Source organism: Callorhinchus milii, unplaced genomic scaffold (assembly GCF_018977255.1).
Source record: "Callorhinchus milii isolate IMCB2004 unplaced genomic scaffold, IMCB_Cmil_1.0 Scaffold2, whole genome shotgun sequence".
Lineage (NCBI taxonomy): Eukaryota > Metazoa > Chordata > Chondrichthyes > Chimaeriformes > Callorhinchidae > Callorhinchus > Callorhinchus milii.
In genome coordinates this window covers 38226501-38253262 of record NW_024704743.1, presented here as the reverse complement: position 1 = coordinate 38253262, position 26762 = coordinate 38226501, and the positions used below count along the sequence as shown (strand labels likewise).

At 39.3% G+C, this 26762-nt stretch overlaps 1 protein-coding gene across 2 annotated transcripts in view; it reads right to left on the bottom strand.

The window, feature by feature from the left end:
• LOC103183938 (triple functional domain protein) overlaps nucleotides 1-26762 on the bottom strand; it is a 193295-nt gene that overhangs the window by 118076 nt on the left and 48457 nt on the right. Inside the window, exons 9-15 of one of the 2 annotated variants that reach the window (XM_042331945.1) lie at nucleotides 25823-25945; nucleotides 20602-20793; nucleotides 15491-15660; nucleotides 12826-13000; nucleotides 9694-9726; nucleotides 8635-8830; nucleotides 4134-4300 (exon numbers count right to left, since the gene is read on the bottom strand). In XM_042331945.1, the coding sequence (XP_042187879.1) occupies nucleotides 4134-4300; nucleotides 8635-8830; nucleotides 9694-9726; nucleotides 12826-13000; nucleotides 15491-15660; nucleotides 20602-20793; nucleotides 25823-25945 (1056 nt within the window). The remainder of the gene's footprint in view (nucleotides 1-4133; nucleotides 4301-8634; nucleotides 8831-9693; nucleotides 9727-12825; nucleotides 13001-15490; nucleotides 15661-20601; nucleotides 20794-25822; nucleotides 25946-26762) is intronic. The other variant, XM_042331946.1, reaches the window with a different exon arrangement.

Genomic DNA, 26762 nt, shown 5'->3' with positions numbered 1-26762 from the left:
TCTGCACTAATTGGGACTGGCCTCAATGGAGACAAGCAAACAGTGCAAACAGGTCATTATGCAAAGTACAAAATGGCAAAGTATAAAATATTCTTGCATCAGGAGTTATAATATTATTATGGTACCACATTGTACCAGCCCTTCTTTTAGGCTGACTGCCTCCCTCAGAGACCCTCTCCCCTGGAATCTTCCCCCTCCCTCAGACACCCCCACCAGAAACCCAGGCTAATTTTTGGCTCCTTTGCCTGCAGAGACTAAATGTAACATTCCTCACGGCAATCTGCTAAATCAGCTTTGATCATGGATTGACCTTGGGGCTTTCCCAGTTTGTGTGACCATGAATAATCATGTTGAGTCACTGGAAAAATTCCCAAATTTCTATAATTAACATACAGAACTCTTGTTAAACCCACGTGTGTTACTGTAGTACTATCCTATGGGTAACACAATGAATACTCATACAAAAATCTAAGAACGCACTTAACTGTTATTTTGCACACAGGCCAATGTCTATTCAAGTCTATCTTATGCATCTGTGAACTTGTAAACAGCAGTTGCACCCTGGAAATCAGTCTATGTAAGTTTCAAACTACAACCCAAGATAGCAGTGGAAATATTTGAGGATTTGGCTCAAACTGTTATTTACTGTACAGCTAATCTGTTATAATGCACTACTATCATCACAGGAAGCAAACAGTCAGGAACAGGCAATGTATTGTTTGAGGCTAAGCTTTGCAGGCTGTGTCTGAGGCAAAACTATGCTGTTTTCAAAATTATACAACAATCACTTTTAACTGTTCCCAACATCTGTGTGTCACAATGTACAAGACAAGAAAAACAATCCCAGTCTTGTATTGCAAGCCACTGCTTCTTTTGCTTTTGCACCAAAAATATAAATCAGTGGCAGCAAATGACAGTGCCACACAGTACCTTGAAGGGATCGGGTAAACGTGACTTGGAAAGAGTGGAGATCCTGAATTGTACTGATCCAAATCGTTCTTCAATCCAGAAATGTCTGATCATTAATATATTATCTCACAACATGCCGTTACCTAGTGATAACAGCTGGGAGTATGCTGCATTGTCGGACGTACTGTCCTTCGGATGAGATCTTAAACCGAGATCGCGATTGCCTCTTAAGATGGACCCCATGGTATTACTTAAATAAAAGAAGGGAGTTTCTCCTCGTGTCCTGCCCAACAATCTCCCTTATAAAATTGGTTCATTCATGTACGTCAGTATGTGGATGCAAATTGCTTGCCATGTTTGCCTACAAAAATGTAGTCACTACAGTATTCATTAAGTCCTGCTGAGATGTCCTCCCGACGTAAAAGGCACTGTATCAAATACAAGGACCATCATCTTTTTGAATAAACAATTTAAAACTCATCACAAAAAAGGTGGAATGAAGTAATTGCGTCTTTGTTTAAAGTACTTCAGAAGATCGAAAGAGAAATTTGAGATAAAGAAGGTCTTTTCGGCCACTTGAATTCATCTCCCAAATAAAATTGGCCATTCACTTCAGGGGTGGCTGTGGGACATTGCTGTGTGTCACATCTGATGTGAAAGGTAGTAAAAAAATGTAATTTTGTTGTTGTTGCTGTGTGCAAAATTAACTGCCATGTTTGTCCGCAAAACATAGGCAGTATATCCTGTGAAGCCCTTTGGAATGTCCTCCCAATGGAAAACAACAACAATAAATTGTGTTTATATGGTGCCCTGCACATCGGGAGGATGTTTCAAGGACCAGGACAGTCAAGAGTTTTGCACTCAAGCTGGGGGTTGGAATCAAGAGGGATGACCAAAGGCACGGTCAAAGAGAAAGTCTTGAGATAGGCCTTGAAGGAGGCAAAGGAGGAGGCGAGGCAAAGGTACTTTGTAATGGAGTTCCAGAGGGTGGAGGCAGAAAGGCTAAAGGTCGATGGTGGAGCAGGGGACATGGAGCAGCCCAGTTTCCGCCAAGCAGAGGAAACAAGCACGTAGGGAGGGGCAACAACAACAACTTGCACTTATAATAAATAATAATAATCCTTGCATTTGATATATCGCTTTTCACATCTTCTAGACTTTATATAGCGCCCTTCACGCACGGCAGCGTCTCAATGCGCAGGGCAAGACAGTGGAGGGCTTGAAATATGTGAATGAGGATTTTAAGCTCAATACTCTGAGGGATGAGCAGCCAGTGGAGCCAAGCGAGGACGGGGAGATAGGCTCCGAGAGCTTGATACAGGACACGAGCTGCAGTTCTGAATAATCTGCTGCTTGTGGAGGGAGAGTTAGGAACTCCAGTGAGGAGAGAGTTAGACAGTCAAGCTGGGACGGGATGGTGGCATTAATGAGGGTCTCGGCAGCCTGAGGGAAAAAATAGTGGTGGAGGCGGGCAATCTTGCAGAGACGGGGGAACGCTGAATGGGTTAAGGCTTGGATATGGGGTTTACAGGGCACTTGAGAGTCAAACAAGACACTGCAAAGGCTCGGTGAGGTGGAGAGTGCATCCATGAATATTGATGCTCTCAGAGAATGAGGTGAGGAGGCATTGATGGGAGCCAGGCAGGACCCATGTATTCTCGACATTCAACTAGAGAAAGTTAGCTCTCATCTAGGACTTGATGTCTGACAGGCAATCCATCAGGAAAGCAAAGTCGAGGGTTTAGGCAGCGAGATAGTGTTGGGTGTTATCCACATCCATGTGGAAGTTAACCCCATGCCTACAGATCATATCGCTGAACAGGAGCATGTAAATATTGAAGAAGAAAGATACTATACCAAATGTAAGGACTGTTATGATTATCCTTCCAGAACACCCACCTTATAATATCCCATTATAGCGTGAAGCCGCAAATACATAAGACTAATAATAATCCTTGCATTTGATATAGCACTTTTCACGTCTTCTCGACGTCTCGAAGCGCTTCACAGAATATGCTGTAAAGTGAATTGAATGTATATTTGTGGGCGAAACGCGGCAGCCAATTGCGCACAGCAATATCCCACAAACAGTCATGGATTGAAAATGACCAATTTATTATTGCTTTGTTTTTGGAGGTATTATTATTAGGCTCTGTGTGGAGTAAGGAAACTTGCCCAAGGTTTCACCCTGCCTGGAATTGAACCCAGGTTTCTCGCTTGCAAGGCGAGTGGTCTAACGACTGAACTACCGGACTCCAAATGTCCTAGCCTCTAACAATTTGTGTAGTAATCCATTCAAGCTGATATAAATGTATTAAATGTAGCTTTTACATGTTTTAATTCAGGTCTGGATCAAGTCCTGGACTTCACAGAAAATTTGTCTCTAAACAAGCCCCAGAATCAACGAACTCCGTAAAACAATTTCTCCATTAGAATTACAGTAAATTAATCTGTCATTTTAACATTCATAGAACAAATCAATATTCCATTGAAGGGCCATCCTCATATTTGGCAATCTTTGCAACAACAACAACAACTTGTATTTACATAGCACCCTTCACGTAGGGTAATGTCTCGTAGCACTTAACCACCATATTTATTCAGTGCTTAATTAAAATATTTAAAAACAAAATCACACCGTGTATGATTTTTCTAAATTATAAAACAATCAGCAATGGATTGGCTCAAGGATTGTGAAGAATTGCCAATAATTGTCAAATAAATGTCAACCCCTAATCACTGTCTGTACTTCTTCAAACTGCATAAGGTGACAATAAAAGCAGGCACCATGTAATCAATGCCCTTGAAGCTTAGCGTAGGGACAAGAGCCATATAGAATTTTTCCACATAGCAATGGAGTAATATTTAAAAAGACCACAAGGAGTGTAAAAGATTCACATGCCACAGGAGAGTACGAGGAGCTTCGCTCTTTGTCCAACTGCAGCATTTGACATGAGAGTGCCTGATAAAAAGGATTGTGGGTGGGTGGGGAAAACCAGAAGCTTTCTATTATCTAACAAACAGCTTAGTTTCACGTAGATCCCCAGTCAAAATATCAGTAATACCTGTGCTGGTATTATTTTCGGTCCACTCTGGGGTAAGATTTATTCCCACAGAAATATTCTACTCTCGCCCACTAACCAAAGACAAATTTATTGCGGTCTTTACGCCAATGCAATCTCGTGCTCTTGGAAGAAAGCAGATCAACATCAAACAGCACTGACCTGCTTGACCTCAGCCTGGAGGTGACGTAGCTGAACACATTGCTCCAAGTGCCGTCGGTGCTGCTCTGCCGTGAGGTCCAGCTCCTGCTGCTTCTCGTGAAGAAATTCCAGTAGGTCCTGCACCCGGGTTGCCATGTCAACGTCTCGGTCACAGGTTAACTCAACACCTGGGGTAATAAGCGAGCACAGAACAGCATTCACAACATGGAAACTTACTGCCATTATTTTTTTTCAAAAAGAGGCTTTCTCTTCGAAGCTGTTACAGACAAAATTCATAACAGTAATGTGGTTATCCTTATACAAAAGTAAATGATTGTGTTAGCAAGGCTCAGGTCAGGGCCCTATGCCAGGACTTGAACTCCTCATCTACGAAGACACTCTAAAGGAGGACTTGGGGGCTGCTTCATTGTTAGGAGTCATCATCCTTTAGATGAGAGTTAAACAAGATCCCATCTGCTTGTCTGAATCTCTTCAAGTGAGTCACTTAGCCTATTTGTAGTTGATATATTAAGTAGCCTGAGATGGAGGTATGCAGTGTTTCCTAGGCTTCATTTGGCTGTGAGGAGACGCAAAGCCTTACAGCTACTCAGTGATTCATAGCATCGGTGATGTTGACAAACCTGGTGTTGCAGATATGGACAAATACCATGGAACACATTCTGCTCTGGATGATAAACTGCAGTTACCATTATTATTGTCAATCCGGGGAGAGGGAGTGTGAAAAAATATATATTCTTGAAGTGACCAAAGAGCTGCATGAGGAAGAATGCCTGGGAGCAGGTCAATGTGTCAACTGGGGAAGTGGTACAAAATGTATGTGGTTACAGGGAGGCTATGGGAACAGAAAAAATCTAAAATAAATATCTTAAATTCAAAAGGATTGCTCCGTCATATATCTGTAAAGATAATGGTCTGAGAACCTCTAGTAAAAATTGTTATGAGGAGCAAGAAAATGCACAAAGCATAGTTTACTACAGAGTTACCTCCACTTATGAGCTGGGAATTAAATGTGTCTGAGAATTCAGAACACAGAGTTATAGCTGTAACTGTCCACTGTCGAGTTCTTAGCAAACAAATGGCAAAAAGTGGTGAAAAATCACTGCTAAATTGGAAATACGTAACAGAATATAAATAAACTAACATACATTCTGCTGATTTTGATAGTACAGTTTCTCCACTTCAGATTTAAACCACTGCCACCTTTATATGTCAACTCTATCATTCATTATTAGCTTGATGACAGTCATCCTTTTCTTAAACCGTAAACCGAGAGAAAGGTTATGGAATAACAAATGCTGAACTGTATTATTCATCAACACCAGTTGTCCTTGTGCTTCACGTCACACTTGGCTTAGATCTCCCTACGTTTCAATGTTTAGTGAGCTGTCTAAAAGTTGAGCATGAGCACATGTACACGAGCAAGAATATTCTTTGCCTTTGGTAAGTGAAAAAGACCTAGCTGGATTATTACAGGTCTGTCAAGCAGGTAAGGTAACAATTACAGCTGACCAAGTACTGTCCTTTTTGTTGTTCATGTGATTCATGAAAATAGTCTGGTACTTTTTTTCTGCAGACATTAACATTATTAAGTTTACGGATGAATTCCAGCATCTTGGAACGTGAAAGGCGTTATACAAATGTAATTTGTTGTTGTTGAATCAACATGTCATTGAACGAAGACATATTGTTACACAAGGCTTGTTCCTTCATACAAACGATATAATGCACCATTATGTCCGTTTGGATCTGTGCTGTTCATTTCCGCCTTTCTATAAAAGATTGGCAGCATGCTGAATCAATGGAGATATTGTTCAGTCAGACTTAGGAGTTTCAGTAAGGCTGGAAATTTGGCCCTGAAACTGCTGAAAATTAAAACAACCTAAGAAATATAGTCCCAATACAATACAAAATTATATTTGTATAGAACCCTTCACGTCGGGAGGTGGGCATTTTTACTCTTAATGAATATTTAATTCATATCTCTCAACACTGCCACACATTTATTTTGGAAGAAATCACCCAATTGCTTATCCAGGTCTTCCTCAGCACTCTTCTGCAGGCCACAAAACAGCCTATTTCCAAGAGGCGGGAAAGACTGAAGAGTGACCCACAAGATCAATGGAGCTGCTGGAGTTCCTGGAGAATAGTGGGAGCTTTACTAAAATCTCTTATCTCATCTGCTTAGTTTAGGAAAAAAGTTGCAAGACATCCTTAAAGTATCCAACTGTCGGTGTGGTGTTTATAACTAACTGTGAAGACTAGTTAGGAGGTGCATCGCTACACCACTGGATTCGAGGGCCCAGATTATACTGTGAAGTGAAGTAAAGTAATGCCACTTCCACCAGTAAAGCAATCAGAAGTGAGAAGCACAATGTTCAAAGACCTGAAAAAGCCAAACACTTTCAAAAGAGGGAAAGGGAGACTAATGGCAGAGGACTGGTCTGGAAAAAAAAGAACTTTATTTTAAAAAAGTACGGAAGATGTAATCTTCTGAAAAGCCATGGGACGCTTTCAGTCTCCAAAGAGTCGGTGTTTTTGTGTTGTCAAACTGGTTTCACCATTGTTAAATATTAACATTCCTCAAACAAAAACACAGTACTGCAAAAACTTAAGCTTGCTGTGACTGGCCAAACAAGATTAACTTCTGATAGAAATGCTTATCAAGGTTGTATTCATGAAATCTAGATCCAAATCCTGCCTTCTTCAAATCAGATTTGGTTGGGTTTCGTGGATGCTGCAATCTCAACATGTACATAAGAACATTATGGGGTGTCTGCTGTCATGAACCAAAGCCCCAGCTCCATTCTATAATATTAAAACAAATCACAATGGTTGTCAGAGGGCACTCAATTTTAGTTTAAGAACCACAAACAAATGGCATGACTATGAAAGATTTGTATCATGCCTTATTTATACTGTTGAAGCTGACATGATAAAAGTCCCTTATCTACAGCTTTTAGAGAAATCACAGCTCAAATTTGCAAACGTCCCTGACATGTGCTCTTGAGCATACAACCAAAGCAGCAATCTGTCGGCACATTTGTTTTAAATTCAAGTTGCAGAAAAATTGACAACCAGTCACTAGACATAATGGTGTTAAATGGAAACTGAACGGATAGCAACAGGGCTGCTTTCATTTTTAATCTGGTGCATTGTGAGAATTTTGCAGCCAATGCACCTCTCTAGCAGTACAGGACCATCTCTTCAAGGGCGGTCACATGCCTGGAGCAAAATGCCAAGCCAATGTAAGTTTGGCATAGCCGGTACTAGAATTTGTGCCCTGTGAAAAATTGCTCCTTTACAGGACAGTATAATTAATTATACAGTATAATTAGTATAATTAAGTATAATATAATTATAGTATAATATAATATACAGTATAATTAAGCATTATTCACCTTAAATTATGTTTACTCAAATGCACTACCTCCATGCTGCAATTTCTAAAACTAATGAATAACAAATCTTCTTTGGGAAACTTTTACAGTTTCTATGCTTTGCATAGTGAAGTAAAGTAAAACTACAGAAGTGAAAGTTTAAATTGACAACTTGACAATGAATCCCACATCTAAATGAAAGCTTGTTAAGAACAAAGAATAAATAAGTGTTAGAATATTCGTGCAAGCAGGAAAGCCTAATCTAAATGAGTGAACAGTTACATATCTTGAATTCATACAGTCGGACCCCATTAAAACATGATGGTTAGGGTCCATAAACTTTGATGTTGGGTTATGAACAACAGCAACAAATTACACTTGTATAGCGCCCTTCACATCGGAAAGACGTCCCAGGGTACTGGACAGTCAGGGGCTTTTGGACCCGAGCTGGGAGTTCGATTCAGGAGGAGTGGAGGCTGGTGGGGGTGGAGGCGGGAGGGTAGCCGAAGGCACAGTCGCAGAGGAAGGTCTTTAGTCGGGACTTGAAAGAGGCAAGAGAGGGGGTGAGGCGGAGGGATGCGGGATAGATATTAAGGGACTACAAAATAATAATAGTTGCTAGTCATGATTCTGGATCATCAGATCACCACTTGTCAATTCCAGTTTCAGGCCAGCTTACAAGAGAAAAGACAGCTGCTGTTGTGCAATATTGTTCCTAAACTTAACATCAGCCCAGAACCAACTACATATTAAATTTGTGGCAAAGGGTTTTTTGCAGGCCAAAAACATTCTAATACTGTTATTTTTTCTTCGTTCTTAAAAGATTTTCATTAAAAACGTGGGATTCAAGCAGTAAGTAACTATTTACCACAAAGCATTGTAACATATACAAATAGTTATAAAAAAGACCTCCAGCAAAATGACTAAATCCATAGTTAAAATTCTTTACATGTTGCAGAACTTTCTTATTCATTTTCCTCTCATAATCTGTGGAATATAGAACATGATAGCAAGAATTGTTTTGTATAACGGATTGATGCAACATTAATGGATTCAGAATTTACATGCATTCAAAATGCTTTACAGACTTTCAACTCAAAATAGAATGAATGTATGAGGTATACCTGAGGCCTGCACCTCGTTCACATACTGCAACAGCTCTTGTCCCTGGTGGATCACATCGAAAGTCAGGTTGTTCATGGTTAAGGCTTTGTCCGCATGATGTTGCAATCTCTGCTCAGCAAGGGTCAGGTCCTCAGTGTCAAAGTCATTCATCTGTTGAGACAGCTCGTCATTCCAAGACTCGAGGTCTGAAATGATCTGAAAGAAGGAACCCATCACAATTTATGGAAAAGCACATTGAACTGGTGCACTGACTTGTATGAAATATCCATCTGGAAGGATGACTTCCGAAGTGATGAACATCTACTTGGTGGAGCTCGGTCTCAGCCTCCCACATTAATCAGGCCAACAAGTAATGTAATTATCTTTCAATTCTCAATTGAAACAGTTTCATTTAATTGAACTAACCACATTGATTTATGAAATCTCGCCTACGATCATCAACAAAACCAAATTTGGAAATTGGTCTCTTTAGACTCGAGCCATAGCTTAGCTCTGATTCTTTTTAAAAATATAAAAATGTTGCATTTGATAAACTACTGTAATTTCACAAAATAGCTCTCACTTTCACAGTGCTCATTCCTACATTCAAATGATCTGCTTTTTCAAAAAAAATTCTCTTGAGAGTATGCCAGATACAAACATACCCTCTGGCCTAAACTGAACTCTGATATATGCCACACAAGATGAAGATGCTTAATTGTTATTGTTGGAGGTTATCTTGCCACTCAGGTGTGACACCGATAATATTACTACCTTGGGCTGTAGGCTTCCCCACCATTTACAACAGTGGAATTATTCATTTATTATTGCATTCACTTAGTGACTTAGGAACAGTGAGTTAGACAATAATTCAACTCACAGTGTCAGGATTAAAGCAGCCTTCCTGGCATCACAGTGTGAATTATTTTCATTATCTTGTCGCCGTTGATAATTTTGCACACGTACACGGCTTGCTAATTCATACTTACAGATTCATTCTCTGACTGTTACAGGCGAGGTCCCAATCACCTGGCTACAAATACACAGTCTACACATTAGCCACACTTACAAATTCTTACCTGTGAACTGTTGGGAAATTGGAACTGGCCAACCTTCTGCAAAAAAAGTCACATATATAACCCAACACAAATGGTTTGATTTGTTAAGAGATCTGATGCAGGTTACTCATTTTGTGAAATTACAGTACTGTTCTGGAAAGCAGCACAGCTCAAATTAGCCTCGCCAAAATAAATTCAGTGTGGCTCTTTTTGCCTTAGGTTTTTTTTAAGCAATATTTCAGCACACTCAGTTATGTTGGTGTATTTTTACCAATGTATTTGTAACAGTACAAAATATATTCAGCTTTCGGTATGTCTTGATTTTGCAAAACAACTTTGCAGCCGTTTAATCCTACAATTCTATATATTTAAAGTTTTGATAATTTCACAATCTGATAATAGAAGCTGTGCGTGGAGATATCGAAACATACGTGTGGTTAATCTGTGTATATATCCAGCCAACCTGGTTTTCTTGTGAATTATTAAGAGCATATGATATGAATGGTAAAAATATTTCAGTAGTAGAGAACGTGTTTGCCCTAGTGATGAGGTACTTTTGTATTCTAAAAGTGCAAAAATAACCCCAACTGCAACTGGGACTGAGCTGCAAATCCTTTTTTTGGCAATGCTCAGTTAAACAATGTGCTGCTACAAGAAATATGCGCTCAATTCTCTTGTCAATTCTCCCTTAAATTTAGGAGGCAAAACCACAGTGATTGTTAGTGCTTGTGGTTTAAGAGGCACAAGATTGTGGGGGGGGGGTGGAAACACACATTGCTTGTCTTCTTAGTACAAATCAAACAGTTGCTCTAAAATTGCAGAAGTTTCTAGCCTGGACCACTATTGTAGGCTCTGACTGAAAGAGGATGGAGGGCTTATCGTAGAATTTGTTTCTCTCAAGAAAATCTGATTCTTTTCAAAACTCCTGTTTTCTTAGAGAGATTATTTGCTCTGCATCACGACTACATTTACAGACGGCATTCAAAATCAGAGTGTTAAAAGAAATATGAAAATAAAAGCAAAGTATAACTTAGGCAATTCCAGATAGGAGTGTAAAGTATCTAGAAGGCAGCTATAAAACTGCTCGCGATAAAAAGCTGTAATTTAGGACTACAGAGGCCAGCAGCTCTCCTGTGATCTTGTGACTCGACCACCATGTGAAGATTCGCTCTCAGGAATCCAGAAAGTACCAATTGCAATTCTATCGCTCAGTTGCCCAGCAACTGCTCATTAGACTCCTGGAGACACTGATAGCAAGTCATAGACATTGCTGATAGAGCTCATCAGTTTAAAGTGTTCTTTTTTTAAATTAATTTAAACTATTTATCAATACGCTCTCAAAATGTCTATCCCAGGGAGCAACCTTCTTGTGTTCAGAAAGCATTAACCTGATCCTTTTTCATGGTTAACATTTCAAGCCCCTGGAGGGAGGGGACGTCCAAGGGGAGGGGGGGGGGGGGGGCGCGGGGGGAGGGCTGCTGTCATTTTTAAAGTGACACCTAATTAGCAAAGTCCCATCATTCTAATTGTTCACCTCTTTAATCGAAAAGGTTACATCAGGGGTCCGAGCAATTCGTTTATGCATCAACGGTCATGGGAGCTTTTAGTTAGTTGAATTTTTAACCCTTTAGTATGTATTATTACCATTGAATCAAAAATGGTACAAAAATGGGAGTTAATTTGGGGGAATTCCCTTCCAATGACCAGTGTGTAAGTCACACGGACCCGGGTCAAACAGTTCTATCAGGTTGGCGTGTTTGGCTTCCAGTTTCCTTTTTACAGAAGCCAGCGACAAACTGATGCACATTAGCCCTCATTGCTAGTTTAAATGCAGAGCAAAAAAATGCTCATGTCAAGTAACATTTCATATGTAGCCTCGAGTAACAAAGGAACATAATTTATCTGCAGTCTGACTCTGTTCTAAAAATACATTGTAAATGTATTACTGCAGTTTTTAGGGAAAGATCAGGGACAGATGAAAAATACTTTTCTCAATAGCACTATAAAAAACAGATTCATACGGAATTAAATAAACATTGTACAGTGAATTATCCAATGATGTGTGAATTTGGAAGAATGCCTTATTGAATACAGTAGGATAGGTCACTGTCAGGATTAGATCTATGGATTTGTACACACTCAGTTTCGGCTCTTGATTACCTACTTGAGAGAAAAACTTCCCCTTGTTTAATTTATCTTTTTTCCCCTCTTTATGGTGTGCATGTGTGCATTCTACAGAGCCAGACATTGAGGACACGCACTGAGAGAGCATTGGAAGTGATAAAGAAGGCGAGAAACACATTGGCAGCGGAGGCTGACTTCAGAGGTAGAAGAGATGACAGCAAGCACCAATGGAGGCCGGAGATAGTTCAATTTAAGAAAACAATGGCACATAATTGCCAACTGAGTATAATGAGGGCCACAAAATATATGTTGGCATGTGAAAGGCAGTGGAGACTGAGGACCAAAAAGCTCGAAATCTTATTATCCTTGTATGGCCAAACATACTGTGCGCAATTTGCTGCTGCGTTTCCCCCACAAAATATACAGTCAATTCACTTTATACTATATTCTGTGAAGCGCTTTGAGACGTCTTGAAGACGTGATAAGGCGCTATATCAAATGCAAGGATTATTAAGGATTATTATAAACAGTAAACAGTCTATTTTTCCAAAGCAACTATTTCCAGTTGAGCAAAGTTTGTACTGAAAACTTCAATGATGATGAGGAGGAGGAGGAGGAAGGAAATTCTGAATTTACTACTTACAGTGATATAAATGTTACACTAGTTCCTAGAGGTAATTGAAAGGAGCTCATGCCACAAAATTCTAGCTATGGCTGAATTCCAAATTTTCATTTTCAATCTGTTCATCTCAAAGGACCAAATATTGGGGTTTGTGTCGATGACACATGGAGGTGGGGGTAGGGAAAGAGGAGACTACTCAACCCAGAGATCCAGAGGCATCATGCAGAGTGCAGTGAACACAGTGTTCACCACGTAAGGGAAAGAGGCCAAAGCTGAAGTATGAGTTAATAATATGAAAATATTTGCCTTTGAGAATTAGTGGTTGGGGAGAGGAAAGAGGGGTCAGAGAGCAAAAGAAAAGCAAGATATTTCAGCAACCCTATTATTTTCTGCTATGTGACACCTACATCTATAGCATCCCGTTCAAAAACACGGAGCTGAAGGAAGAGATCCAGCTTGATCTTGCGCTCCTGAAAGAGGTCTTCCATCTGAGCCTGGGCTTCATCGAGCTGCTGGAGAACACTCTCGATGTGATTAATGGAGCTGTTGTGTGGAGTCTTGTTACTCGAGATGGCAGAATCCCTAACAAGAAAGTATGACAGAAAAGTAACTGAGGCGAGCGAACATAACAATTGAATCCTGTATACATTAGATGGGTTACCAAAAACTTCAAACCCTTAGAAGTCCAGTCATTTAGAAGCAAATCAGGTTGACGTTTTTCTAATTAGCATCCGACTGTCCTGTTAATAATATGCAAATATACTATGGTAATGTTATGCAGAGCTCACTATTTATCAAAAGTGCACTGTAATCTCTGAAATATTTTTTCATGAATGAAACATAATTTATCAGAAACAATTCTGGTACTTCAAAGCAAAGCTAAACATATCCTGGGTTTGATGCATCTTGAAGTAATAGACCTTCTTGTTAATATTCTTCTGCATTGCTGACTCTACATCAAACCTGCGGATACAATTTAACAATCTGACACCAATTATAGATTGTGTACAATCAATCGTCAGTTCTTTGGCAAAATTAAAATTGCCGGTCACACAAAAGAACAAATCTGAATGCTTCAGTCTTAAATGGTAACTGTGACACAATAAGCAGTGAACTTCTCGTGTTATTTCATTTGAAGCAGTGGCAGTCAACTTGAAGCTGGTCGTCTGTGTTAGCGACTTTGTGAACCATTTAAATAAAAAGCAAAAGCAGGGCTGTTGCGGTGCTGATTCACCAACGTGCTCCACAAAATATCCATCTCAGCTCCAAATCTTGGTCGATCCGTCAAGGTATAATGACAAGTACCTTGCATATCTGAACACATAGCAAGCAATCATGATCTGCTCCAGTACTATCTCACAGCTGACCCAAAAGCAATACCGGGAGAGTCCTGGGGACAGAATGGTTCCTTGCTTTTAATTGGAACTAGCGCATAGCCACGAGGGAAAGGGACGGGGTTAAGAAAGTAAATTAAAAGGAAATAAAAATAATTTAAACAAACTCAAAATACCATATAAGTAAAGCATTCAATGTTTCAATACATTGCTTCAGCATTAATACTTTTAAACATTTCCCTAATGTTCCCTAACTAATCCACAACAATCCATGCACTGCTGCATAGCAAAAAAAGAATAACCAAATTATAAACATTTAAATCAACTATTATCTTGCTCAATTCTTAGTCAGAGATAAATTGTTCAGATCACGAATAGTAATACAAATACCAGCAGTCAAACAGAAAGACCCTGAGGTAGCTTTGCTTTGTTCATTATATGTTTGCATTTAAAACTATCCAAGGCATAAACAGAGGATTCAGATCATGTGTGAAACTAAGAACAAAGCTGAAGCAATTCTAATCAATATCTGCACCTGAGATTGGATTCTTGGGTTTAAATTTTCTCACTGTTCATTTTATTCGTTCAAAGGCAAGAATCTCTTTCAAGCGTTTGTTTTGATGATGTGTTTATTCTGCATGTTTGGCAGAGGATCAAGTGATTCACTCCCAAGGTATCATATAAAGGGGGAGAGGGAGGTCTCAGATGGTGTTAAATCACATTGGAAACTCACTTCTATCACTGCCTGAAGCAGATGGCAATTACATTCACAGATATGGAGGGGTGTAAATCATTGAGCTCACTACTGGCATCTACTCAAAGACTTTAGGACAGATTTGGAACTTTGAATTGGTCACGTTTAAAAAAACACACAAATTTAAAATTTGGCCTTTTTTTTTCGTGGAGTCACTGAAAACAATAAGGAACAATGAGAAGTTTCCTGCTCAGTATCCCGATAGAAATTGGTTTCACTCTTAGGTGTGCAGTAAAAGCGGCAAAAATTATTTTCGCCCTGTAATCTTTCTATTGAAATCTGTGCACCATGTAACCCCATGGCAGAGAAAGGCAGCTGCCATTTTTCCAAGTTTTTGCTATTGATGCTTTAGTTTGGTGGTGTGCTGGAGCAGATGAGAACGTCTCTCTTTTTCTCCCCCAATTCACCCTCTCTAAGGGAAGAGCCTGACCTTTGCTCCATGCCTTCCTGCAATTGGGATTCAGGAACTGAGCGTGTGCGTGTGAGTGGAAGCGCACATCCCATTACTCCAACACTGCAGCCACTGCACTATCCTGCCAGCTCCCTTTTCAGAATCTAGACTATTCACTAAATATTATAATTCTGTATCGTAAGGCGCTTTATTGTGCTACATTAGCATCAAGTCTTCGAGACGTCCTGAAGACTTGATAAGGCGCTAAATCAAATGCAAAAGGATTGTTGTTATTATTACTACCATTACTATTGTTATTATTGTTATTGTTGTGGACAATCATGATGACTGATGATCAGCTTCAAATTACCGGATTATCCAAAATGAATTGAGGCTATTTATCAAACCACTCGACAACACAACTGCGATTTTTAAATGTATTAAAAACAATATTACACGGTACGCCTTTAACGGCTGAGGACCTAAGCATCTGCCTTAAGAATATTCCTCCACCTTGGTGAGGTAGCCTTTTTCCAAAATGAGTGCTTATCTTGTAAACAACAACAGTTAGTTACAAACCTTAAAATACTAACCTCAGTTGCTGGATTAGATCCTCCCCTTCCTTGATGACATTGACTGTCACTTGCAGGGTGGTCTGCTGCTGCTGCCCAAAGCGCTTGATGAGGTCCTGCACTGCTTCCACAGACTCAGCATACACATCATCCAGGAGTTCTTTCTGTAGGTCTTCCAGCCAGGTCCAGAGCTACAAAACAACAAACACCCACAGGTAAAATATAACACTAGTGTGAAATACAATGGGTGTCTGTGGTTAAGAACAGGTTTCGAGGGAAACTACTGTGGGTCACAGTACTCCGTAAAGCTCCAGTTGAAGTGATTTCCTAACACACCAGATCAGATTTTTTTTTTGTTTGTGCGTGTACGTGAAGCACTGTCAGGAAAGCTAAGTCATCACATGTCTGAAAAAACAACTGAACTATTATGTGACACTTCCTGCTTTTGCAGCAGCAAAGCACAATTTAGCACTGGCTGGCCACTGAGCCTTTATTTACAGACCAGATGAATGACTGTTCTGCGATTTGCAGACTTTTCCTGGTGCCTCCAAATTGTATTGCCACTGATGTTGTTGTGGTTAAATCAACATGTTTACATTATGGTATTTAAAACTGATACTAATTAAGATACCAATTTGCACTGGGGTGAAAGCAGGACAGAAGCAGGTATGTAAAAAAAATTCTTGCATTCGATATTGAATTTTCCCAAATCTCCAATGTGAAAAGTGCTATATGAATAAGAACATAAGAAATGCTAGACGAAAAAAGACCAAGGTCTATCTAGTTTGCCTTCCATCTTCCTGGCGGGCGCTTGCACATATGCCCCAAACTACCTATATACTATACCCCATAATGTTATTTCCTAAAAGAAAACTATCTAATCTGTCTTTGAAAGAATCAACACTTCCTGCTTCAATTGTCTCCCTGGGGAGCCTGTTCCACAGGTTCACTATTCAAAAATTGTAAATTGTTGTTGATAAAGCACCTTTAAAGTTGAAATGTCTCAAAGCATTGTACTGGCAATTGCTGTGAAGTATAGTCACTGTACATTTTGGGGGGGGAATGTGCTTTAACTGGAATTGCTGATAGTACAATCATTCATATTCTACAACTTAAATCAATGTACAGGTCCAATGAGGGCAGAATATAATGTGGAGAGCTGATGATGAAATACCAACTTGTAATGCTAGAGAATAATAGAGTACAGGCTTAAGTTCCCCATTCCATCATGATCTGCCGTGATGGAGACAAGTGAACACCGAGTACCTCCCTCCAAACTGGAGGGGACAGGAAGAGGAATCAGATGATTCACTCGGCTGCTGTGTTCTCTTGGCCTCAGTCCAAGAACAGCATTATCTTTTTGCTGGGAGGAAGACGCCTGCAAACTAACCCCATTTCCCTGGCAGTATTTCTGTCACTCCAGCTGATGTTCAGAGGGACAGATCTCTCTTTTAAAATAAATACTGGTCTATTCTGCTTTGAGATCAGCCCACACTACCCTTCTGGTAGACTTGGAAGTACAAGGCCAGTTACGCTCTATAAACAAATGTTCCCAGTGGTAGGCCGAGAACGGGATGAACCTGTTATATCAGCGGCGCAATAGCTAATATAACCCAATAGCAGTCTCCATGCACTGAAATCCTAACTTGGAAACTGTAAAAATTATGACAAAAGGATTCTTGCTTCATGGTACAGGGTGACTCCCATAAATGAGTGCTCACTAGAGCACAATTTGGCTTAGAATACACGTTTCCTCTGGACAGTGGTTTCCAGAAATGTGCAGAGGAAGCAGGTTTGTCAGCCATAACTATTCTCATGGGTATTTCTATCTTTAGAAAATGTCGCAAGGGCTTTCATGACTAATGCCATCTTACACGCATCAGCGACCTAACGACTCGGAAGCAGGTCTGGTGGACATTTGTTATTACAGACCCGTTATAACACAATAGCTACTTTTTTTAGACCCAAGTTATCGGGGGTATAGCTAGGTGTAACAGGGATTCCGTCTAAGCTGTTTAGCACAGAGTGCAGACTCTCTCCTCTCATTCGCATGCAACATTCACAAGTTCACAACACTTCCCTAGGGTAATTGTTATTATTTAGCTACGTTTTGCATTTGGACTTTAGGTGTTCAGGCAACAGAACCATTACTTTGTTAAACAACCTTAGTATAACATGACAAGAATAGAGAAACTTAGGAAATAAAGAAATGCCATTGAGCATTACTGATAATGTAGCTGAAACTTCAAGTTCTCAGGGAGATAATAATAATCCTTGCATTTGATATAGCGCTTTTCACATCTTCTCGACGTTCTCAAACCGCTTCACAGAATAGACTGTAAAGTGAATTGACCGTATATTTGTGGGCGAAACCCGGCAGCCATATCAAATAAGAATCAACTCTTTGGTTTGTTGATTGACTATAGATTTCAGCAGTATATTGCATTTGCACCCATCTACAGGACAGTCCAATGCCTGCAATAATTAGGACCTGCACCATTGTGGATATCAAAACAATGTGGATAAGTGCTTCTGCATGTTTGTAGTTTGCCTCTCTCTCGCTCTCTCTAATCTGTATGTACCTGGATCTTGTACTTACCTTGCTCTGCCACTTCATTCATGCTCTGTTAAAATTAGGATCCTGGATATCTTGTATTCAAGGGTGCAACTAAAATACAATTTCTGTCATCACAGCCCAATTTAGCTTCAGTATCAGAGGCAATGCAGATAGTTGTCATCTGGATATATGGTGTTTTACTTTAGTGGTCACAAATACTGGGCCCTGAATGAATTGAATCCTTTGTTGTTCAGCAAGATTTTCATTCAGACTTCAGGGAGGGAGCCCATATGCTTTTGATTTGATGTGTGAGTCACAAGCTGAAGAGTGTGAGTGAGTTTCAAAACTGAACGATATTTATGGCAAACATGCATTTCACATGACTAATTCTGAACGAAATCACTATTTCCTGGTAAGATTGAAATCACATTTCACGATAAAGATTTGTCATTGCTACCGAGTGTAGGAGACCAATATCTGACTTGTCAAATGAACTTGCCAGCTGTTCTTCTCAAGCAATCATTTCTGAGATGTGCACTTCACTGAGCTGATTTGTTACATTTTGATTCGAGTTCAAATAACAGATACCAAATTGTAACACATGCCCTCCTTCGCAAGAATTCTGCATGACTCAGTTTTAAATTAGACAAAACTATAAGGAAGGAGGAAAAGCTGATTCATGCATGGTCAAAATAACTGTGCTCAAGGCATTGGTATATGATTTGAACGGAAACTATATTTTGCTTCTCAATTGATTGTAGCAAATACCTGCTAAAGCAAAACAATTCAAGTATTGATTCATTATTGATCCAGTTAATAATAATCCTTGAATTTGATATAGTGCTTTTCACGTCTTCTAGACTTCTCAAAGCGCTTCACAGAATATACTGTAAAGTGAATTGACCGTATATTTGTGGGCGAAACCCGGCAGCCATATCAAATAAGAATCAACTCTTTGGTTTGTTGATTGACTATAGATTTCAGCAGTATATTGCATTTGCACCCATCTACAGGACAGTCCAATGCCTGCAATAATTAGGACCTGCACCATTGTGGATATCAAAACAATGTGGATAAGTGCTTCTGCATGTTTGTAGTTTGCCTCTCTCTCGCTCTCTCTAATCTGTATGTACCTGGATCTTGTACTTACCTTGCTCTGCCACTTCATTCATGCTCTGTTAAAATTAGGATCCTGGATATCTTGTATTCAAGGGTGCAACTAAAATACAATTTCTGTCATCACAGCCCAATTTAGCTTCAGTATCAGAGGCAATGCAGATAGTTGTCATCTGGATATATGGTGTTTTACTTTAGTGGTCACAAATACTGGGCCCTGAATGAATTGAATCCTTTGTTGTTCAGCAAGATTTTCATTCAGACTTCAGGGAGGGAGCCCATATGCTTTTGATTTGATGTGTGAGTCACAAGCTGAAGAGTGTGAGTGAGTTTCAAAACTGAACGATATTTATGGCAAACATGCATTTCACATGACTAATTCTGAACGAAATCACTATTTCCTGGTAAGATTGAAATCACATTTCACGATAAAGATTTGTCATTGCTACCGAGTGTAGGAGACCAATATCTGACTTGTCAAATGAACTTGCCAGCTGTTCTTCTCAAGCAATCATTTCTGAGATGTGCACTTCACTGAGCTGATTTGTTACATTTTGATTCGAGTTCAAATAACAGATACCAAATTGTAACACATGCCCTCCTTCGCAAGAATTCTGCATGACTCAGTTTTAAATTAGACAAAACTATAAGGAAGGAGGAAAAGCTGATTCATGCATGGTCAAAATAACTGTGCTCAAGGCATTGGTATATGATTTGAACGGAAACTATATTTTGCTTCTCAATTGATTGTAGCAAATACCTGCTAAAGCAAAACAATTCAAGTATTGATTCATTATTGATCCAGTTAATAATAATCCTTGAATTTGATATAGTGCTTTTCACGTCTTCTAGACTTCTCAAAGCGCTTCACAGAATATACTGTAAAGTGAATTGACTGTATTTTTTGTGGGCGAAATGAAGAGGACAGGAGCAAAAGAGGAAAATGTTCTTTGGTTTTGCAGCAACAGTTTTGGTTGTTGCTTCATACCTATTATTACTACAATAACAACAACAAAATTACATTTATAGAGCGTGTTTCACATCGGGAGGATATCCGAAGGCTACTAAACCAAAGTAGTGATAATTTAATTATTGATCAGCAAATATATACCCTGGGGACTCATGAGCTGGGCCGAAGATACATTACACACAGTCCAGAACCCTCTGAGCAGAGGGAGCTGCAGTGGGGAAGTGGAGTGAAAGGCACACAAATGCCCACAATTACACATAAAAGCCTCAAGACCAGAGGCAAGTGCCTTATTAACTGAGCCCAACTGACACAAATATTTAATCTTTGAATGCAGAATGGTGAATTTCATTTTAAAGTATGAATAAATGTTATGGGGGGCTGGGAGGAGTGGGGGAGGGACAAGTTTCACGTGAGAGCTGCAAGTCCATGAAAATGCGACTCACCCATATCTACAAACATTTATTCTTGTGCTGGAGAAAATGTTCTCACCTCTTTGACGTGGGTGTGAAAAGAAACGGACATATCGAGCAAGATCTTCCTCTGCTCCACTCTTCTCACAAAGTCCTGGATGCGGTCTTCCAGCTGGTGGGCTGCCTGGTAAATTTCTTCAGGGTCGCACTCTCCAGTCTGAGCTAACTGTTCTGCTGCTTCCAAAAGCTTGTCTGCATTGGTGTACGTATTCTAAAGAGGGAATAAAAAAAAGCTCAACTGTGTTTCCTGGCATCATTCGAATGATCTGTGCATATAAGGTTTTTATCACTGGAACAGGATGCTTTTAAGTCCTAAAAAGAGCTGTACTCTTTAGTAATATTCCACACACAATTTTCCACAAGAACTAGATTTTGAATTCTTGTAATTCAAAAGAAGACCAAAAACAGAGTCCTGAGGAACACTGTGCATGACTAGGTGGAGGGGAGGAGAAGACACTGAAGATAAAGTGAAGATGCTGGGACAGGTGAAACCAGGAATAATCAGAGCAACAGAAATGAAGTAGAAAGGAGAGACAGGAGAGAAAGATGGAATAGTCAATAGTATCAGCAGAGAGATTGTAGTGTAGCAGCAGAGAGATTAGAGACAAGGAGGCAAAAAGATCCCTGGTGACAGATGGAGAGAACGTCATTGGTGACTTTGACAAGTTTCCGAAGCTTAGTTTGTTCATATATGTGATACTGAAATGGAATTTATATATTTTTTAAAGTTCCATGTTTTGGTTGAAAATCAAATAACAAATTTACATTTATAAAGTGCCCTTTATGTTGGAAGGACATCTCAGGCATTAAAAATGAAAGTGAGTGTGATATAAATCAGCCAAGGCCATGGAGCAGAAATGTTAAAATGGCATATTGGCAGCAAGTGCTCAGATGACAGAAATTTTAAAAAGATCATCAACAGAATTGATTAAATTAACCTCAATTGGCATTTCTTTCAGAGACCCTCCAATCCTATCCACATTTGTAAATTAACATCCTGGGATCAATCACCACTAGGGGACGCTCCAGTGACAAAGCAAGAAAGCAAAGCAAACTAACATAGCAGAAATTAGCATTGCTTCTAAGTAATGCCCAAATATGCTTCTATTTAATTTTAAAACCCGGTTACAATCTGTGGTATTATCAAGCCACTTCAACACAAAGAGCTTTGTATCGATATAAATGTCAGTAGATTGAAGGACAGCAGAACTAAAGATGAAGGAAGACCAATACTGTTTGCAGTAGGTAGGGAAAAGAAGAATTCTATCGTTATTTGTACAGGTACAAACTGCAGGGGAAATGTTAAGAAATTATTTTTTTAAAAAGCCTTAGAAACATTGAATCAATGAATAGAACTGAAGAAAAAATTGACATAAAAGAATTTTGTAGTTAGGAATCATTTCACCTTCCAGAGGGAAGGGTGATGACAGAAAAGTGGTGCAGGGATGTTTTTTTGAATAAAGCACATTTATGGCTTAGGAGCAAATAATCATAATAATCCTTGCACTTGACATAGTGCCTTATCATGCCTTCCAGACGTCTCAAAGCACTTCACAGAAAGACACTATGTCAAGTGCAAGGATTATTATGATTATTTGCTCCTAAGCCATAAATGTGCTTTACTCAAAAAAACATCCCTGCACCACTTTTCTGTCATCACCCTTCCCTCTGGAAGGTTCTCTATTTGGCTGTTTTTATGCTTCCAATTTTGGGTCATTCCACAGATTCCATTTCTTCTTGAGAGCTTTAAAAGAAAACCTGGACCAGTCCACTAAAGTTGAACAACTTTCATTTCAATAAAAAAAGGTTACTTTAATGGTTTTTCACTTGGAACTTCAAACAGCTTAAAACATTCAACTTAATTATACAGCAATCCCTGAATGAACACAAGTCTCCATAAACAAATTTGAAAAGTTAACCACATAGCCTAATGTCATTCCTCCTACTCATCACCTCCCCCTCCCGCCTTTCCTGAAGGTTGTGGTGTATTGCTGGGGTGCAGTTCCAAGAACGCAGCAGTTTCTCACAAAATTAACCCCTCACAATTTTACAATGTTATCTGGGAGATTTTGTTTAAAGGTGGGTGGCTTAAATTTTCATATTACATCCACTTGAACTGTGAAGAATAAATTGTCTAATCCTTTCAAATACAAGTCATTTTTTCAGCTTTTTTCAGTGCCAAGAAATGCTGGTAAATTGTTTGAATCCTGAGAGAAGAGGATAGCAAAAGTTGTCTTCTACTCGCAGGATTCTTACTCAGTAAAGTCGGTACCTGACCACTGAAGGCCAGCAAGCCAGGTAAGATGGGAGTGAGTCCATATGTGTGCGGGCCCAGGGAATTTGTTTATTTTTTTTAATTTTGTTTTGGGCCTGGTCCAGGTAAGTCCGAATCCCGAGTCCCCGGATCCGATAAACCAGGGGTTTCCTGTATAAAGAGCATCATACAAGAATTGGAGTCCTGTAGCTCAGTGGTTGGAGCACTCTCCTCGCAAGCGAGAGGACCTGGGCTTGATTTCCGGGCAGGGCGAAATGTTGGGCAAGTTCCTTACTCCTCACGCCTCTGTTTACCTAGCAGTAAGTAGCAACCCTATTATTAATACCCAGTTGTTCTGGGGTGGTAATCCCTTCAAAAAAAATAATAATTCGATCACTCAATCCACAACTGTTTGTGGGACACTGCTCTGCGCAATTTGCTGCCGCGTTTCACCCACAAAATATACAGTCAAGTCACTTTACAGTATAACCTGTAATGCACCTTGAGACGTCTCAAAGACGTAATGAGGCGCTGTCTCAAATGCAAAGATTATATTATTGATTAGGAAATGAAGGTGAATTTCATGTATTTCCAGTTAGCAAGCTTCCACCATGAACTAAAATCAACTGCATTCTCCTCTGAGGTAAAACGCAAAGAAATTAGGCCTCCTTTTGTCCAAATAACAAGCATCAATTCTGTGGATTCAAACTGTCATCTAATTGAAAACTGGTAACGTCTCGGAGCTGCTACAGGGTGCTGTCTGGCAAGATAGCACAATCCTGTCTTCATCAACCTATAACACAACTTGCCTTGCTGACATCTTAAGCTCCAAATATGTGAAACAGTTGCAGAGATCTTCAGACATTTTTTGTCCTGGGACTACATTTCATTTATTTTCTATAGTTCACAAAATCTGATCTGATCTGAAAAAGTATATCTATCCTGCGATATAAACAGGGTTGCCAGCCACTATGCTAATATTGCAATGCCCACTGGAATCTTACTTCACAGTAATGAACTATATTTTGTTAATACTGTACTGCAGTGAATGTATCATAAATTTATTAACACAGTCATTAGCAACAGTCAACTGAATGGTGTGTCCATCTATTTCAGTATCAAGGTCAGTGGAAAATCTACCCACGAGAGAAAGCAAACCAATAAAAATGAATTAAAAAGACAATCATTTCTCACAAACTTAAAACATGTCAAAAAATGGCCAGTGGGAATTGTAGAAATAAAGCATGTGTGTGGAGAAGTAGATGGGAACAATAAGAATGCTCTCCACCAGATCCATAGCCTCAGAGCCAGGCAGCAAAAGACACAGAGATAATGGTTAAGAAATGTTAAGATAATGAGTGTTGGTAGAGAACCGGACTAAACCAATCCTATTCCCACAATAAATAATTTATATAAACACATGTTTGTCATAAATTTTTTAGTTTTAGAAGTTCTTCCAAAACAGGGTTTTAAGTGTTACAAATTAGATAGAACCTGGCTTTGCTCTTGTGGTTTAAAACATGACCTTAACTCAACGGCATTTGGGTTTCAATTTATTTTAAATTTACACCTACACTATCCTACTGAGGCTGACCACTTAAGACTCTGGGCAGACTGATGAGAGATTGATGGGAAGTAACTGAATTGGCTTGCAATCCAGCCTGCTGCTGAGTTGATTACAACAACAACTTGCATTTACATAGCGCCCCCTCCCAAAACCCTCGTCAGTGGCGGAGCACGACTCCGAGCTGGGGGGGAGGGGGAGGTGACCTTAGGTACTGTCGAATAGATTACGGAGGAAAGAAGGCATAGTTGGGCTGGGAAATGTGAACCAAATATTTTCCTTTTCAAAATATCCTTCGGAAGAATGAAGATGTGGAATAATTTGAAATAAATCAGGAAAACCACTTTGAACTGTGAAATGCTTTAGTCTTGCATTTCTCCCATATTATACAAACAGCGTGTGTATGTAGGGTGTGCAGTAAGATGAAGCTCATTGTAATATGATCAAGTTATCAAGTTACAGTATCTGACTGTATTGCATACTTTAAGCATTTTGTGTCATAATACAAAAACATTGAGGGCGCATTCCATTCCCAGCACCACCGTCCCATGCAACTGTAACTGAATAGTCAACCAACATCTTATTGATTAATGCACACAAAAGTCACCCTTCCCCAGAGAGAGAGAGAAAAAATAAATTCTGAAATATCATCCATTGCAATTATGGTGCACAATGTTAATGTTGTTTTTATAATAGACAATGGATTACTCCTTACTCTCTTTCTAACTATATGTCCAAGCATCTGGAAAGTGCTACAGGGTAGATGAGAGGAAACAAAGACATTGACATGAAGAAAGGGAGGATTTTTTTTTGAGAGCCACAATTAACTGTGTGCTTAACAAAGACTTGAATTCCATGAGCAAACCCCCCTTATTATCTTTGCAAATCTATCACAGTAGAAATGATTTATATCACACTTTGTTACGTAGGTTCACTTATAACATGGGTGCCCTGCGGACTATATGTTGTGTGCAGGATGTGCTGTTCGCAACAACCTGATGACCTGTTCTTTGGCTATTTTTTAGTGCTGGAAGGCAAGCTGGCTTTCTGCACAGTGACACCACTAATAATGTCTACTATATTGTTTAAGAAAAACAAAATACAAGGTGCTGGAAATAATATACATTCCAGTCAGTGTTTAAAGAGTGTTAAATAAAACGGTCAGTTCCATATATTCAGGAGTTTCTGGAATTTGGTAGAAAAGCCAAATTTAAACTAATTATGTACTGCCAATCCCACATGGAGCCATATATAAACCTAATGCCAATACATCACCGTGTTGTCAAATAAGGAACAAAACATAAGCTTTGCAAGAAAACAGAAACCATCATCAACACACAGACGGCAATTTAGAAAAAAATTGTTTTGACTCTTCCCTCCAGAACAGTCATGTCAGCTTTCAAACCCGATATGTCCTCTCACCTGTGCGACTTCCTCAAAATCCTCGTGTCGTTTCTGCAGGGCCCTGGCTCTGTGCAGAGATTTCCCCACTCCAGTGTGTTTGCTGAGAAAGGCCTCACCATGGTTTTCAATCCAATCCAACACCTACAAATTTAATACAACTCTGCATCAGGTTCTACATTTTGAATTATTTTGATTACAGTCATAAAACATAGGTATTTCAGTGAGAATCAACAGGTTCGGTTTGCAGTTGTTCTGGTAAACGTAACCATCTTCAAATAAGGCAAAAGCTCATATTCGCCTGCTGGGAGCTGTTTTATGTTCATTAATCATAATCACAATATTTTAAAATAATCATAATGAAGGGAAAAATGAACCATTATGACTATTAAATGCATCACAGCGGTGTATTTATGGCCTGAGATTTTCCAGTGAAATGTTGGTGGGAATCCAAAATACAAGCCACAATGCAAACTTAGCAGCAGGACTCATGCATCGATGCAGCAATTGTTTTTCAACCTACCCACTGCTTACAGAAGTCACAGAGGTGACGTTCACACCAGGATGCAATCTTTTTATCCGATTTTACTACAACTGCTGAGGGCACAAATGTTTTTCTTTTTAAAAACACAAATCGGAGTTTTAAGAGAAAGACAGTGAAAAGGCATGACGTGAAATGAGATGATTTGGGCATTTTCAGAGCTTACAATTTTATATAATTCCATTTTTAAAAATAAACCTTTATTTTTATCCAAACATTACAGGAGGTCATAAAATGGGTATAAATTTCATTCTTAACAATGTATGCTGTTGTGTGTAACACCTAAGAAAGGCAATGAAGCAAATTCCATCCAACATTTACTGCTCCCCTTTGTGCTATGAAGTGAAATTCATGGAAAATTAAACATATGTTTTCATTTGTTTCAATTATGTTAATTAAGCTTTTTTTTAAAATCTGATC